This window comes from Budorcas taxicolor, chromosome 1, assembly GCF_023091745.1.
Source record: "Budorcas taxicolor isolate Tak-1 chromosome 1, Takin1.1, whole genome shotgun sequence".
In the NCBI taxonomy this organism is placed as follows: domain Eukaryota; kingdom Metazoa; phylum Chordata; class Mammalia; order Artiodactyla; family Bovidae; genus Budorcas; species Budorcas taxicolor.
The window spans coordinates 2,605,969-2,623,976 of NC_068910.1; the positions used below are offsets into that span (position 1 = coordinate 2,605,969).

At 43.0% G+C, this 18,008-nt stretch overlaps 2 protein-coding genes across 2 annotated transcripts; one reads left to right on the plus strand and one right to left on the minus strand.

Annotated features, from left to right (window-relative positions):
• Nucleotides 1-783: 783 nt before the first annotated feature.
• LOC128048605 (vomeronasal type-1 receptor 90-like) lies at nt 784-1,710 on the minus strand. The gene has a single exon (XM_052641058.1). The coding sequence runs from the start codon at nt 1,708-1,710 to the stop codon at nt 784-786; it is 927 nt and encodes a 308-aa protein (XP_052497018.1).
• Nucleotides 1,711-16,200: 14,490 nt separating this feature from the next.
• LOC128044597 (vomeronasal type-1 receptor 90-like) lies at nt 16,201-17,477 on the plus strand. Its single transcript, XM_052636912.1, is given in 2 exon segments — nt 16,201-16,513; nt 16,855-17,477. Coding segments are annotated over 2 exon segments (936 nt in total).
• Nucleotides 17,478-18,008: the final 531 nt, after the last annotated feature.

The following is an 18,008-nucleotide window of genomic DNA, read 5'->3' on the forward strand; positions in this document are numbered from 1 at the left end:
GAGAAGGGGACGACAGAGGATGGCTGGATGGCATCACCGACTCAATGGACGTGAGTTCGGGTGAACTCCGGGAGTTGGTGATGGACAGGGAGGCCTGGCGTGGTGCGATTCGCAAGAAGTCGGACACGACTGAGCGACTGAACTGAACTGAATGAATTCTTTTCAGTGTGTATTAAACATGTAAAACAACTATCACAATCCCCCAAACTTTCTTCACGCCATTTGTAAATCTTACTCTGCTTTCCTTTTCCCCCCCATGCATTCCCAGACAGTCATTATATCCTTTCTATCCCTTTAGAGTTTGTTACTGGGTAAGGGGTTTAGTTCTTAAGACTGGGATTTGAGTGAAACTCATGAATTATCTCAAGGAGATATGCTGTTAAATGACCTGCCATGTATTTGTGAGCTACATGTGTCAAAGTGAAGAGACTTAACAGACAAAGCCTAAGTCCACATATCTCAGCTAATGCAGAGAGCACAGGCTGTACACTGTGATGAATAATTTTGAAGTCAGCACCTTACATCCTCTTTTAAATGGCTCATTCGTCACAGAATGGGCTTCCCAGGAGGCGCCAGTGGTAAAGAATCTGCCTTCAATGCAGGAGATCCATGTTCGATCCCTTGGTCAGGAAGATCCTCTGGCGAAGGAAATGGGTTCCACTCTAGTATTCTTGTCCGGAGAATCACATGGACAGAGGAGCCTGGTGGGCTGTAGTCCATGGGGTCGTAACAAGTCGGACGTGACTTAGCAACTTTCACTTCCATTGCAGAATAATTACATATTTAATGCCATCTCACCCATATGTATCTTAAGACCTTGATTATTCGCTTTTCAGTACTGATTAGCACCAAAGGACTGATGCTAGCATAGCCATTTCCCACAAGCATCTGGACACACATACGCACAGAGTCGATATCCCACAACATTCTTGAGAACCAAGAGACAGTTATGTCCAAAAAGTACATGACCACAAAGAGACTCATGAGGAATAGAATGGTCTGGGTGGCCCTTTCTTCTGGGGATGCTTTTGGAGAAAGCTTGGTGCTCTGAAGATGCTGGGTCTGCCTCTTATGCCTGTACAAGAGAGTCACCATGTATCCACTTGAGAGGGCCATGAGCCCCAACAAGCAGATGTCTTGAATGGTCCTCAGTACAAACTGTACATACCTAAGGAAGTGAATCACGGGGCGAAGTGAGCAGGATTCAGTGACACGTAGAAGATGGGCTGAGGTCACGTTGGGGGTGGCAATAGTGGACAGTAAGAAGAAACCATTGATGAACATGTTGAAGACCCACAGGAAGAGAGTGCAATACAGATTGTGATGGGATGGGCGAAGTTTGAACTTGGCCAGACGGGAGTTTCTGGGGCTGAGGGTGATGGCCCGGAGGACACTCAGCAGGCAGGTGACACAAATGGAGAGGCCCCTCATCGAACTGTACAGGTAGACAACCAACTTACATTGGATGTCATCCCAGGTTTTCTGAGACCCGAAGGTGTCTGTAGCCATAAATGCCACGGTTAGTAGCATGACTATGTGGATTAGGGCCAAGTGACCAATGGTCAGGTCAGTGGACTTGGGTCTGTGCTCAAGAAGGAAGTTGTGGGCATGGAAGAGAAGAAGGATGGTGTTGGCCAAGATCCCAATGGCAACTTCGGAGAAAAAGGCATTTCTTATGTCAATGAAACTGGAAAGTCTATTTTTTTTCATCTTCGTGGAGGAAAATAAGCATGTAGTAAATACCTGTGGAGAAACTCAAGGAAAATGCTTTATCACAAATATGACCAATATCAACAACCTCAGCTGGCACTGTTGCCACCATCTGAATAGGTGGGTTGGGCTCCCCTGGTGATCCATTGGCTAAGACTCTGAGCTCCCAAGGCAGGGGGCCCGCGTTCTATCCCTGGTCAGGGAACTAGATCCCACATGCCTCAACTAAGACCAGGTGCAGCTACATAAATGAATGGATATTAAAAATGAACAGGTGGGTTGATCCCAGTTTTTGCTGCTGCTGCTAAGTCGCGTCAGTCGTGTCCGACTCTGTGCGACCCCATAGACAGAAGCCCACCAGGCTCCCCCGTCCCTGGGATTCTCCAGGCAAGAACACTGGAGTGGGTTGCCATTGCCTTCTCCAACGCATGAAAGTGAAAAGTGAAAGTGAAGACGCTCAGCCGTGTCCGACTCTTCGCGACCCCACGGACCGCAGCCTTCCAGGCTCCTCCGTCCCTGGGATTCACCAGGCAGGAGCCCTGGAGCGGGGCGCCACTGCCTTCTAGAGCTGCACTATTACAATTGTTGATCATACATCACACTGTACGTTTGATCAACTGCTTCAAGTCTAGTCATCACTCCCGGTGAAGGCTCAGGCATATACTTGGTAATACAAGAAATAATAATCTTGTGGAACAAGCAAAATACAAATGGTTTAGTTAATAACATTAGTGGGATTAAAAGTAAATATTTTAGCCATGAGCCTCCCACACCAGTTTTTTTTTTTTTTTTTTTAAAGATTGTCAAGACTGGGGAATGGGTCACCGAGAGCAGAAATCTGATTTTTCATGTGGTTCAAATGTGTTACGTTAAAGGATTTATCAGGTACAAAAATGCAGCATTCAGTCTGAATTAGAGCACAGACGTCTCCCTGAGATGCTCTAAGGTGTCAAGGGTCTTGCAGTTGAGTAGCACTGTCTTTCTCGTCATGGAGATCTCAGAATTCAACAGGCTAACAGCCCGGTTACTATCATTTAAAGCTTATGAAAGTTGTCAAGGCTTAGATATGGTCAATTACATCCTCCAACCCCATTGAAGGCACACACACACACACGTACACAAGCTGCTAAATGATCATACCAGTAGAATACAGATCTTTGACCCATTGGGATCATACCAATGGTAGATAGGTTGGGGTTACCTGTAATTTGTTAACATGTATGACCTTAAATTCATGGGAATCCCAGGCTACACCTTGTATCGTCCCTGTAGATGTCAAGGCCATAAATTAGTGCCACAACTAAGACCAGGTGCAGCTACATAAATGAATGGATATTAAAAATGAACAGGTGGGTTGATCCCAGTTTATACTTTACCACGATTCGTGCACAAGACTGCCTTACCTATCCCCTGCCCAGACACCATCCCCAAGATTCCTCTAGTCTCACTACTTCCCAGGATTCACTGGCTTGTGTATCTCATTGCTGTACTTGCATAGTACCTGAGATTTCCTCTATAGTGAGAAATAGTTTGCCTTTTATCTGCAGAAACGTGATATAAGGCTACGTATATAAAAAGAGCTCTATCGTTTTTGTTGAATTAGAATGAGGAGAAATGCCTACAGGTGGACCTCAGTTCCTCTTAAACAAAGGGTGTCAGCTAGATCGCCACGCACAGAGTTGTTTTATCTCGGTTCTGTCTTTCCTCTAGCTGATTGATTGTCAGACCAAATATACAAAGACTAAATGTTGACAGGCACAGTCCCTGAAGAGGCAGCTTGAAATTAAATGTGTGATTGGACATTGAGTGCAAGTGTGGCTCCAAGCAGCCACTTTACGTCTGAGCCTCAGTTGTTTATCTCTTGTGTAGAACACAGTAAACCACATTACCTCTATGCTAAAGATATTATGAGAATAACCAGATTAGGCTTGCCAAATGGAGAAGAGTGTATGGTGCATAAAAGTCTCTATAGAAATGTTAGATACTGTTTTTAGTAGTATCTAGTTCCTCATACATGTGACTTGGGAGAGTTGGTGCAGTTCTCTTAATAATTCCTGAGCCCTGCTCCTGCCTCAGGGGAGAGGGGAAATCACTACCAAAACTGTGGACCATTTAAAAAATCTCTGTACAGAGTGCCCTGATGGAGTGTTGCTCTTTTTTTGGAATCCTCCAAGGTAACTTCACATCCTACATATATTTCATTACCTAACCTGAAAACACTACTTTACGACTCTTTGAGTTGTCAGTCATTAGCAGGAACAGATTTCTTTTCTCTCCGCCCTTTGACATGTGGTACCAGGGTGATAAATATAACAGCAGTTTAAATAGATTCTAGATTGTTTTCTTTGCAGGTTTTAACTAGAAAACTGGTGTTCACCCCACCCTGAAGGAGGTTTCTCTCACAGGGCTTCAGTACCGGAGTTCAAGCCTACAGGTGTCCTTCAAGCAAGCACTGCTATCTCGCTAGTCAGGAAGACCAAGCATACAGTTTATACTCAAGAGTTTGGTGATAGCCTATTGGGATATTTTATCTGTGTGATGCACGTATTTACTTTAAGTCAAGCCTTATAAATATGAGGTACATAGCATCATAAAACGGCTTTAGACATTTTCACAGGTCTGTTATCTGTAAATTAAGAGTATAGGGCTATAATATTTTCACAGGTACTTAGCAAGAAGTTCTAGTATGTTTAGTTGCACTGAACATGCTGGGCTGTGTTTAGTTGCTCAGTCACGTCCAACTCTTTGCGACCCTGTGGTCTGTAGTCCACTAGACTCCACTGTCTGTGGGATTCTCCAGGCAAGAATACTGGAGTGGGTGTCATTCCTTTCTCCAGGGGATCTTCCCGATGCAGGGATCGAACCCAGGTATCCCATGTTGCAGGCAGATTCTTTACCAGCTGAGCCACCAGGGAAGCCCATGAATACTGGCATGGGTAGCCTATCCCTTCCCCTGAAATTGAACTGGAGTCTCCTGCATGGCAGTCAAATTCTTTACCAGCAGAGCTACCAGGGAAGCCCCAGATTATCTCTAGGTTACTTACAATACTTAATGTAAATGCTGTGAATCTAGTTGCCAGCAGGTGGCAAATTCAAGTGTTGCTTTTTGGAATTTTCTGGAATTACAGAAAATATTTTCCACCCTGGTTGGTTGCATCTGTGGATATGAAACCCACACATACAGAGAACCGACTGCATTATGAAGATATGTAGCCATTTCTGTGCTAACATAGTGTTTTTATTAGAAAACATCCTGGAGGATTTGAATATTTCATAGTCACTAAAAGAAGAGAAGAAAGGACGTGTGCACTTTTTCATCTGCAACAGGATCATAACAATGCACACTTCTTAGTGTGGAGATGATGTGTAAGTAATACGTTTAATGTCAGCACGTAGGAATTAAGAGCATGTATATTGGTTTATCATTATCTTGTAGGTCAGCTTCATCTTTGTTGTTACATTTCTCATCCATAAATCAAGTTAAAATGGTCCAAAGGTGTTTATAAGACGGAGTTGATCACGTACCACTCTAGTGGGTTTGGGGCTGCGGGTATATTGGGTATATTCTCTACCTTGAGGGTATATTCCCTACCTTGAAGCACAACTTATTGCTGGAAAACTGCGAAGAGAACTGTAGGGAAGCATCTAGCACTCTCAGGAAAGCCCAAGCATCAGCTAGATGTCAGTGCAGTGTGCAGAGCATCTGTGACGTGCGTAAACCCCAGAAGAATACGGAAGAAAAACCTGGGGAGTACGTGAGTTGATGGATGGCAGCTATTTCCCAGAAAACATGGGTGAGAATTATCTATTGATTTTCCTAAGTGAAAGGACTGTGAAGTCCAATCTCAGGTGCTCACTTGAACCACAGTATTTATAATGTAAATATTTTTTACCTATAATAAGAAGAGTAATTATTTTCTCCAATTAAAGGAACATTACAACCCCAGAGGCTCTACATGTCACAAATATTAAGTTGTCAAACCTAAAGAGTGCAAAAGAGTCCTGTGTAAGGGTTGGTGTCCCTAATCAACCAGTGGCAAAATAAGAGCAGAAAGGCTTTCTTGCTAAACTGCTTTCACTTTCATTTATCATCACAGTCTTGGTATTTTAGTAACAAGAAGGGAGATTGGTTCACATTCATCTGTTTATTACTATAAATGCATGGTAAGATACAGTTTGAATAGTAAAATGTAGTTCTCACCACAGGAAAAAAACATTCTGTAAATATTTATGGTGATGCATGTTAACTAGATTTATTGTGGTGATCATTTTACAACATATACAAATATCAAATCATATTGTACATCTAAAATTACTAATATAATGTGTGTCAATATGCCTCAATTGAAAAATCACAAAGAAAAGAAAAAGAAAATGTAAAACCCAAGCATAGAGATAAGGGTTACAATTTTCTTCCTAATGAAATTTGTTCTGGCATATCCATAGCAATGGAAATCTTTTAATGAATATGAAATAATATATGGATTAAAGATAAACAAATGAACCCAAACAGTCTTTCTCCTCACAGATTTCTGGGAGATAATATCCTTAGACAAGCATAGGAAATCTCTATCATCATCATCACTTTATTTTCTGAATTTTTAATGTAATTGCAGCTTCATTTGCACTGTTCTGTGATTTGAGGTTTGGTAGCTGCTAAAATGTAGGTTTAGGTGCTGACACCATTAAAATTTGTGGTATTAAAACCAAGACAAAAAAGGGTTTCATGAAAAAATACTGTAGATATTTTATAGTTATGCAAGGGTAAAGTCTCTTTATGAAACAGTTTTTTGAACAAAGAACCTAATTTCCTCACAAGGAATCTAAATTTTAAAAATCATACGAACTACAGAAGACGCAATAAATATGATAGTTTCAGTTGCTTTGTGGAGAGAATTAGAATTGAGTATATTTAATTAAAAGCCAGAGCTAAAACCTACCCTTTCATGACAAGTACACATATGAATTAGTAAAATTTCAGTCTAAAATGAGTAGATAATATAATCATATGTAACTTGAGAACTGATACAGTTAATAAATGAAAGTCATTTTATTCAGAGAAATTGAATGGGTACCTAAAATTAATTGACTACTCATTTGAGAATCAAATAATTTTTATGAGTCATGCAATTAAGTGATAAGCATATTTAGAATGCTCATATTGTGCTGTAGAGGAAGCAGGCCTCTGAGCTGTGGTAGCTGGCTGAGCCGGATGCCTAATCTGAGGCTACCAGAAAGCCTCACTGTAGACCTGATTTCCTCCTTCCACGCCCCGTCTAGATCCTACCCACGCCCCGATTCTAAGTGTGTGGAATAAAGAGGCACTTACCCAGGTGGACGTGTAGGGCGATCTGTGTATGTGAGAAGGACCCGCACGGTTTTAAGGCAAGGATGTCATTAGCTCATCTCTCTGCAGGCCTGTAATTTTAGTGTCTGTAGAAATGTGACCGGATCTGTCCGGGGACAACAGAACCACCCTGTCCCCAGTGGAATGTTCTACGTGTCCCCTGACTTTATTTTCTCTTGGAAAATAACAAGCTGGGAAGATCTGAGCTCAAAACTTTTCCACCCATTCCCTTGCCACAGGTGTGTGGAGGGGCGAAAGGTCCCAGTAGCAAGCGCTCTCATTTTCGCGCTGAGATCACATTAGTGTTATCTCACTGCGGACTCTGCCATGTCGCCCTCGGGGGTGAGAGGTTTCTGGAGCCTCACATGCGTTCACAGCGGCTCTGTGTGTGCCGCACAGCGTGTGATGGGCACCTTCTTCCCAGGGCTGATTTTCAGGAGAGCACGTGCTTTCTGGGTGTTATTGTCCTTCTATTCCATGATTCCTATTCTATCAGTTTCAGACTGAGTCAGTTGCTAAGTTGTGTCCAATTCTTGTGACCCCATGGACTATGGTCCACCAGGGTCCTCTGTCCATGGAATTCTCCAGACAAGAATACAGAGTGGGTAGCTGTTTCCTTTTCCAGGGGATCTTCCCAACCCGGGCATCAGACTTGGGTCTCCTGCCTTGCAGGCAATTCTTTACCAGCTGAGCCACCAGGGAAGCCCAGGTTCGGATTAAATAAGATATTAAAGTATCCCTATGGCCATAGGTGAAGACAGCAGAAACCCTTTGGAGCCAATTTCTTTTCATTTTCCACAATTTCCTAAAGTAGTCCCCAAATGTGATATAAAGACCCATCCCCTATATGTTAATGGCCCTTTCTGAGATGGAATACACATTCTGAAAAGATCTGGGAACCTTTTGTGTTCTGTGACTGAGGCACTGGGAAGCCCAGCTCCTGATTCTTCTGGGGCAACAAGCAAGAACTGTATTGCTATGGCCCAGTGTGGGGCTGTCGGTAGATTCTGGCAGTAGAAGTACCTCAGAATTCAGGGACATAGTTTGTGAAAGTAAAAATCCCACACAGTTGGATCTTGAGTGATTCTTAGCTTTTCTTTTTCAATTCATTAGGAAGGGAACCAGAAAAAAAGACCAGTTTCTGCCCATTTAAAGCAGTTAAAAAAGAAAATTTTAAAGCTCAGGAAAAAAATTACTATGTACCTACAGACAGTAGAGTTTGCCTGCAGTGCGGGAGACCCGGGTTCTGTCCCTGAGTCAGGAAGTTCCCCTGGAGAAGGAAATGGCAACCCACTCCAGTACTCTTGCCTGGAAAGTCCCATGGATGGAGGAGCCTGGCAGGCTACAGTCCATCGGATTGCAAAGAGTTGGACATGACTGAGCAACTTCACTTTCACTTAACCTAGACTAAATACATACCACTGGTATTTGATAAACTGAGTCTTAATTAAAAAAAAAAGGACCATAAACCATCCCATGTCTTTCAGTGCTGTGGGCTAACCCAGACCATGACATGTGAGGTCCACCATGTAGGTCTGCACTTGCTGTCTCCATTCAGAAATGTGGAAGCTTTATCTGTGGTTGCTAATCAGACATACTGAACAACAAGGGAAACCATGAAAGGGAGTGGGGGTGGTAACCACACAGGCAAAAACAGGGAACTTCTCTCCCCCCACCGTGTCAACCAGACACCACCTGCAGACGTGCCAGTCAGCTACGCGTGGCTTTTTCTTGTGTACTGTCCGTTAGTTAGTTAGTTCAGTCGCTCAGTCGTGTCCGACTCTGCAACCCCATGAATCGCAACACGCCAGGCCTCCCTGTCCGTCACCAACTCCCAGAGTTCACTCATACTCACATCCATTGAGTCAGTGATGCCATCCAGCCATCTCATCCTCTGTCATCCCCTTCTCCTCCTGCCCCCAATCCCTCCTAGCATCAGAGTCTTTTCCAATGAGTCAGCTCTTCGCATCAGGTGGCCAAAGTACTGGAGTTTCAGCTTCAGCATCATTCCCTCCAAAGAACACCCAGGGCTGATCTCCTTTAGGATGGACTGGTTGGATCTCCTTGCAGTCCAAGGGGCTCTCAAGAGTCTTCTCCAACACCACAGTTCAAAAGCATCAATTCTTCGGCGCTCAGCTTTCTTCACAGTCCAACTCTCACATCCATACACGACCACAGGAAAAACCATAGCCTTGACTAGACAGACCTTTGTTGGCAAAGCAATGTCTCTGCTTTGGAATATTCTATCTAGGTTGGTCATAACTTTCCTTCCAAGGAGTAAGCGTCTTTTAATTTCATGGCTGCAGTCACCATCTTCAGTGATTTTGGAGTCCCCCAAAAATAAAAGTCTGACACTGTTTCCACTGTTTCCCCATCTATTTGCCATGAAGTGATGGGACCAGATGCCATGATCTTCGTTTTCTGAATGTTGAGCTTTAAGCCAACTTTTTCACTCTCCTCTTTCACTTTCATCAAGAGGCTTTTTAGTTCCTCTTCACTTTCTGCCATAGGGTGGTGTCATCTGCATAGCTGAGGTTATTGATATTTCTCCCGGCAATCTTGATTCCAGCTTGTGCTTCTTCCAGTCCAGCGTTTCTCATGATGTACTCTGCATGTAAGTTAAACAAGCAGGGTGATAGTATACAGCCTTGACGTACTCCTTTTCCTATTTGGAACCAGTCTGTTGTTCTGCCGGGAGCCAGCACGGGAGATCCCACCCATGGCAAAGGTCACGCGGAAGAGGCCTGACGGGCAAGGTGGATCAAGACTCCAGGGGTCCCCTAGATCTGCTCGAGCATCTACCCCCGAAACCAAAATCTGTCTATTATACTACACTCTTCTGACATTAACAGGGGCTATCCCCGACCACCTTTCTCTGGAAAATTAACTTAAAGCTCCAGTTAATAGTCTCCTGCATATAAAAGGAGTGTCTCAGCTCAACCCTCTCTGCTGGCAGTCTAGCTTGCGTGACAGGTTTATACACACTCTTGCTGCTACGCACATGATTGTTTATAACCTCTCAACCATAAACAGCACAGAGAGTTTGGAGTATTTTGAAAGTCTTAGTTAGCATAGGGTTTTTCTAAAGATAAAAATCATGTTGGTGAAGGGTTTCATTGCTGAGTTAATGATTGCCTCCATATCCTCAGGCACCTGGGAGTATGTTAATCAATGTAATTGGAATGTAGAAAAAGAAATATAGTAGTTTTGATGTTAGCAATACTAGACTTTTGAGTTAATGAATTTTCTCTTTGTTATAAATCACAGTACTCCTCTTTCTTTGCTATAAATCGTTGTATCCTTGCTATGTAAGAATGTAACTTCATCACTATCTTAAGACTAAGTAGATCTTAAGGGAAAACAAGTTTTCTGATTGACTAACCTTTATCAATAGAAAGAAAGATGGGGCCATAAAATGTTAATCGGTCTTCAGACCAGAAGATATTGTAAACAAACATAAGACCCTTGTAAGAACAAAGATATGCAAAGAACACTGTCTTTAGATAAGGGTCAGAGCAGCTGACCCTGCGTGACTCTGCTTCTTACATTTATCTCTGTGTACAACTTAAAGTATAAAAGCTTCCCTGAAAAATAAAGAGACGGACCAGGACCAGGACCAGTTCCACGAAAGCCTGGTTTCCCCGTGTCGTCTTTTCTTTCTTACTCTCCTTTTCAGGCTAATTCCCCTCTGGAGCACAGAGGTCTGGCGTGTTTACTTATTTGCCTGGGCTTCTAAGACCTGAACGGGAAGGCGCCCTGCCTCTTCACTCCTCCGGGAGACCAGGAGGGCGCCTGCGGCCTATGTAAACGGTGCAAGTCTCTTGTCTCGAGACTTTATTGACTTTCCGTGTAAACAAAGGAATATAAGCCTCTTTCTCTCCTCTATTCTCTTAACTGCAAATTCTTCCCTTATCTCTCTCTAAATTTATATATCTCCCTCGCCTCGCCATCCACGCTTTGGATACCCTGGACCCAACCGGGGTTGGACCCTGGTAGTTCCATGTCCAGTTCTAACTGTTGCTTCCTGACCTGCATATAGGTTTCTCAAGAGGCAGGTCAGGTGGTCTGGTATTCCCATCTCTTTCAGAATTTTCCACAGTTTATTGTGACCCACAAAGTCAAAAGCTTTGGCATAGTCAATAAAGCAGAAATAGATGTTTTTCTGGAACTCTCTTGCTTTTTCCATGACCCAGCGGATGTTGGCAATTTGATCTCTGGTTCCTCTGCCTTTTTGAAAACCAGCTTGAACATCTGGGAGTTCATGGTTCACGTATTGCTGAAGCCTAGCTTGGAGAATTTTGAGCATTACTTTACTAGCGTGTGAGATGAGTGCAATTGTGCAGTAGTTTGAGCATTCTTTGGCATTGCCTTTCTTTGGGATTGGAATGAAAACTGACCTTTTCCAGTCCTGTGGCCACTGCTGAGTTTTCCAAATGTGCTGGCATATTGAGTGCAGCACTTTCACAGCATCATCTTTCAGGATTTGAAATAGCTCAACTGGAATTCAGCTGTGAAAAGAAGTGAAAAGCAAAGGAGAAAAGGAAAGATATACACATCTGAATGCAGAGTTCCAAAGAATAGCAAGAAGAGATAAGAAAGCCTTCCTCAGCTATCAATGCAAAGAAATAGAGGAAAACAACAAAATGGGAAAGACTAGAGATCTCTTCAAGAAAATTAGAGACACCAAGGGAACATTTCATGCAAAGGTGGGCTCGATAAAGGACAGAAATTATATGGACCTAACAGAAGCAGAAGATATTAAGAAGAGGTGGCAAGAATACACAGAAGAACTGTACAAAAAAGATCTTCACGACCCAGATAATCACGACGGTGTGATCACTCACCTAGAGCCAGACATCCTGGAATGTGAAGTCAAGTGGGCCTTAGAAAGCATCACTACGAACAAAGCTAGTGGAGGTGATGGAATTCCAGTTGATTATAAGTTACGGAGCCCCATTCTGTCACATGTTTTATAGTTGTTTATATAACTTTGTGTAAACTACATTTGAGACTGAAGCATAACTTCTATAATAATATATATAATACTATATATTGTTTGTTTCAGAGGAAATGCAGACTCTTGGCTGCCTGTTAGGAAGAGGGCCGGGTCATTCAGGTCCCTCAGACAGTAGAGGTGGGCGACACCTCAGCTTTAATTATGTTCAATATGCCTGTCATTACCTCAGCTCTCAACCTCTAGGTCTTTTTTTTTTTTTCTATTTTTTCTTTTATTTCCTTTCCGTTCACTTTTAATATTGACTCACAGCTTGGAACATAAACGAAGATTTTGAAATCACAAACTATGTGAGTACTAATACTCAGAATCTGGTAATACATGCTCCCCCTGAGAACTGACCTAAGGGTGTGGGTGTCCGTCAGATACTCGAGGTGCAGGACACACAGAGTCCCTGGAACTCGCCGGAGGGACCAGGAGTCTCTCACCCCAGAGGACATAACCAAGTTGAAAAGGGATTATTTTAATTTGATCTTAGGATCAAAATGAGAGAACTAGAATTTTCTACCATGACTGTTACCCTTCTGATCCTTCCACTCAGATGTGGCAAGGGAATTCACAGAAAAGTTTTGAGTACAGACCTCCCCGGATATTTATTTTCCTGGAGAGAATGAATTAAAATTAATAGACAAGTAAAATGTTCCACTGGGGACAGCATGGTTCTTTTGTCCCCAGCTGGATCTTGTCACCTTTCTAGACACTAAAATTACAGGCCTGCAGAGAGATGAGCTGATGACATCCTTGCCTTGAAATTGTCCCAGTCCATCTCGCATACACAGATCACCCCACACGTCCATCTGGGTAAGTGCCTCTTTGTTCCACACACTGAGAAGCAGTGCATGGATGCGCTTGTAGGCAGGCTGGAGAAAGAGGCAAATTTGGTCTAATAGTGATGTTTTTTTCAGATGAGCCATTCTACTCTAACCATCTCCCAGGTCAGAGGATGGTTTTCTCTTTAATGGAGTGGGGAAATGTTCTTGTTAGTGTAGTTCATCCTTTAAGTTGGTGACTCATAAAAATAATGGGTCTTTTCATGTGAAATACTAAATTAATTAATTGCTGATATGTGTTTTTTCCCTGAGTAAAATTACTTTTATTTACTTGCTATTTCAGTTCTCAAGGAAGAGATTATACTGTTAGAGTATTACTAATATAATAATATTTTCCTTAAAGGAAAAAATGTTTAGCTCTGATTGCATTTTCATTAAATATGCTCAGTTTCATTTCTCTCATTTTCATAAATCAATTAGAGCTTTTAAAAATAAGTGCCCTCTGGGGTTTGGGTTATTAAAAAAAAAAAAAGCTAAGCATTTAGAAGAAAACCAGATTCTTTGTTTGAAACATCACTTTGTAAAGAGAGTTTAACCTCACATTCCTCCAAAATATTTGCCACTTTTTTCTCATGAAGATCTTTCTTGTCCCCCACTTTCATAAGTTTCAAATTACCGTAGATAGGACTGTGCTCTAGCAGTTAGGGAATTTCAAATCAGGGGACAGTGAAAATGAGGCTGGGATTCCATGAAAAATAAAGAGAGCACAGTGCTGATGGTAGGCGTGTCCCCGGCTTGTCTGCTGAAGGCCTAACGCAGAATCAACAGTATTTGGTGAGGAAAAAGATTTTGTGTCTTCTCTTTTCTTCATAGGTTATTCATTTTAAAAATATCTGTTCCCTTTCATTTCGGGTATGCCAGAAACCATTTCATTAGAAGGAAAGTTTGGAACAAAAAACATTTTCATCTGCCCTGACCTTTATGCTTGAGTTTTAGATTTTTTTTTCCAAACTATGTCTTGTGAATTTATTATGAGAGAAGTGTGAACTGATCTTTTTTTATTACTGAAATACAAAGAAGAGGATGATTAAGTAAAAACTCTGAAGCAAGAAAACCAGACCCATTCTTACGTAGGACTTTCTGGGTTTGTGATAAAGCACCTCTGGGGTTTTCCTTTGTGTTTGGAATAAAGATTACTCTTGTTTTGCCTTTTCACAGAATAGATGTAAAAACATCCATGCTGTAAACACCCAAACAGCCATGGGCAGGCAACCACCCTGAGCTATACTTTGCAGTCTTTGAAGTCTGTAAAAACAGTAGGTAATTCTCACCCATGTGTTTTAGGAAACTGCTGCTGTTAACATATTCGACCGTACCTCAGGCTTCTCTTTTTCATCCTCCTGAAGTTCATATGTTTTCAGATCTGTACCATCACTGACACCTGGACGGTGGTGATTTTGCTTCCTTGACCTTTCAGGCTCTTTCTCCATTGTTCTCTTCCCGGTTCTCCAGCTAGAAGTTGCCACAAGGTGGGACGTGTCTTCTAGCACACCCACAGTCCAAACCCACATACGGGGCATATTGTCACTCTCTCCTCCCAGATCCTTTCTGCTCATTCCTACTTTGTAACAGAGGATAGCAGCGTTGGAAGTGAAGGCGCTGCGCCATTCAGCGGTGAACCGAGATGTGCTCTTTCACGTGTCTGCGGCACACTGCACACTGCTGAACGTAAAGGGGGTTTATGCCTTATCTGCATCCCAAGGAGTTACTCTGCTTGTGTAGCGCGAACACAGATGCTCTCTCCTCTCCTTCACCCTGCCATCTGTCCACAAGGGCACCACACTCACGTTTACCTCGGGCTCTGGTGCGGGGTGTCCTCTTTCCACTCACACTCATCGCCTCTCTGACCCCTGGCTCGAGTGAAATGACCTTAACATTCTTCAGTAGTGTGTGGCCCGTTTTGACGGCACTGTGCATCACATGATTATCCGTGATTCACATAATTGCACAATGATACAGTGTCTGAAGTGATTGCTTCCTTGATTGGGTGTTTGAAAGGAACCTCAGCTGTGAGCCTCAGCCTGCGCCATCAGCTACAGCAGCTCCTGGTGGTGATTTTCCCAAATGAATGCCTGTGTTTCTCATTGACATGTATCGCTCCACTTATGTGTTGTTTTGTTTTCCTTGTTTTATCTGTTGTTTTGTTTCCTAATTTTCCCACATAACTTTTCTTTCCTCTTTCTCAGCGTAGCAGCCTCTTAGAATGTGACCTGTTCCAGAATTTTCGTTTATGTTATGGTGCCTATGACTTAGATCGTTATGATCAAGCCCCTTTGAGGGCATCTCAGGTGTATAAATGAGATTGTGCTTGGTGCGCTAGGCGAGCCTGATACCCTCTGAACACCAGTCACTGCTGAGAGGCTTATTTGAAGAGGGTCTCATAGATTCTGCTGTTGGCGGGAAAAGTTTCTGCTCCGTCACTACTCTCCTGAACAGTGGTGTGCAGTTCAGGCAGTAAGTGTGATGAAGCATGGATGTGCGAGGACACACCATAGGATTTATTTTAGCTTGTTTCAATGAAAGATTCATATTTTCCGGAATATGTTTGCTATTGAAGCACAGAAATAGATATATATCTTTCTTTTCTAAAAACATGTTTATTTATTTGTCTGCGCTGGGTCTTAGTTGTGGCACTGGGGATCTTTATCATATTCATGTAACAATAAACAGTTAAATAAATATTTGCAGTGTGTTTCTGACTAGTAGAGTTGTCTGTGAACCTTGAAGTCTGGATGTAGTGGGATGATTAGAGGCATAATTCCTTTTGTCTCTCCTGCGCTCCGTGCCAGCTAATGTAAAGGGGTGCTTTTGATGGTGTTAATCTTTGTCATCTTCCTGGATCAATATTTTGGAGAAAGGAGATCAACTTTTCTGCTTCTACTATGGAGTTTTCCTACAGAGAAAGAAGATTTGCCCGTGGTTTTAATAATGACTGTTGACTGTGAAAAGTAAAAAGTAAGGTAAAAATGAGCAACTGACTTCTATAAAGCATGACACTTAATTGTAGCGGTGCCGCTGGAGCCCGGCCCAGTAATGGGATACATTATCCACCGTGGGTGGGTTGCGCAGCGGTGGGCTGGGGGAGAGAAGCCTAATGACATCCAGGTAGGCACGAAGGCAGACTTGAGCATCAAGCCCTTGGATGCGTGGGCCTGAAAACGGGTGCATTCGGATCAACCCACATGTCTTGATGATGGTGATGGTGCTGGTGGAGAATGGTGAAGGTAATATTTGTGGTAAAGAGAATTTTGCTTGCTTTTCTCTTCAGACGTTTACTATAAATAGATGTCCCCATAGAGATGGATAAAGATAAACCCTCCCATTCCGTTGCTGTAAGAAATGCATTCTTCTGAGAGGTTGTTATTGGGATCTCAGCCAACACTATCCTCTTCCACGTCCACACCTTCCTTCTCGAGCACAGACCCAAGCCCACTGACCTGATGATTAGTCACTTGGCCCTAATCCACACAGTCATGCTAGTAGCCGTGGGGTTTGTCGGTACAGACGTCTTTGGGTCTCAGAACGCTTGGGATGACATCAAATGTAAATCAGTTTTCTACTTAAACAGGCTGACAAGGGGCCTCTCCATTTGTACCACCTGCCTGCTGAGCGTCTTCCAGGCCATTGAAAGGTCGGGCATGTCGGGACATGTCCCGGCAGAGTGTCGCAGACAAGCCCCGGAGGCGGGCCAACAACCAAAGCCGTCCAATCAGGTGCTGACACGGAGCCCTTGGACACCAGTCACCGCTGAGCCCGCGCTTTCTTCCTTATATGGGAGCCCGGCCTGGGCTATAAAACCCTTCCCCACCCCTCATACCTCGCAGACTCCCTTTGCTTCGCAGACCCCCTTCGCCTCCTCGCTTACCCGCCCCCGGGAGATCTGCCTGAGAGCGACCGCCCAATAAAGGCCCTGATCAACGGTCCATAGGGGTGGCTCTTTCCTCCCGCGGCGTTTCTTACAGCCATCACCCTCAACGTCAGAAACTCCTGTTTGGCAGAATTCAAACTCAAATCGTCAAATCTCAACCTACGTTGCTTTCTCCTCCTCTGGGTCTTCAACATGTCCATTAGTCGCTATTTAGTCTCAGCCATCGCCACACCCAATGTGACCTCGGACCGTTTTCTGGTTATCACTGAATCCTGCTCACTTTGGACCTTGAGTTACTTTCTCAGGTACATATATGTCTCCCTAGCGACCTTCTGGGATGTCTCTCTCCTAGGGCTCATGGCCGCCTCAAGTCGATACATGGTGACTCTCTTGTACAGGCGTAAGAGGCAGACCCAGCACCTTCACAGCACCAAGCTTTCTCCAAAAGCATCCCTGGAAGAAAGGGCCGCTGAGACCGTTCTGCTGCTCATGAGTTTCTTTGTGGTCTAATACTTTCTGGACTACATGATCACTTCCTTCTCAGGAATGTTGAGGAAGAGTGACCCAGGTCTTCTTTTTGTCCAGATGCTGGTGGGCAATGGCTATGCCACCATCAGTCCTTCTGTGCTAATCCGTACTAATAAACAAAGGATCAAGTTCTTAAAATTCATAAAGGGGAAGGACAGTAAATGTCTAATTATTCAGTGATAGCTTCTCTTAAGTGAATCAATTCACTAGTTTTGGAATGATTAATGGTGGTATAGAGGATTTGCTGTCTTGAATAATTTAAATATATGGAGTTATGCTTTTTCTCCTAAATGTATTTACTTTATGTTTGTGGCTGGCAAGTACCTAGTAGATAATGTAACTCTACAACTATCTAAGAAGACACAAACTTCTAATCAGTCTCCTAAAAGACAGAGCTCTTAACACAGTTTCAAACTCTAAAGTGAGATGAAATAGAACAATTACTATCTGGATGCACAAAGGGCCAAGAAGAAACAAAAAGAAAATATAACAAAGGGGCACAAAGAAAATTTGGGGGTTGATTGTGGCTGTAGATACAGGAATAACCACCAATCTCATATAAACATGACGCCTGTTAAAGAAATAAAAAGGACTCATAAAAATTCTAGACATGAAATTTTTAGAAATTGAAATTTAAAAATACTGTCCAGTTCTAGACCAGCGGAACCCATTCCTCTTGTTAATTGTGGCTGATATATTTGGACAAAATAT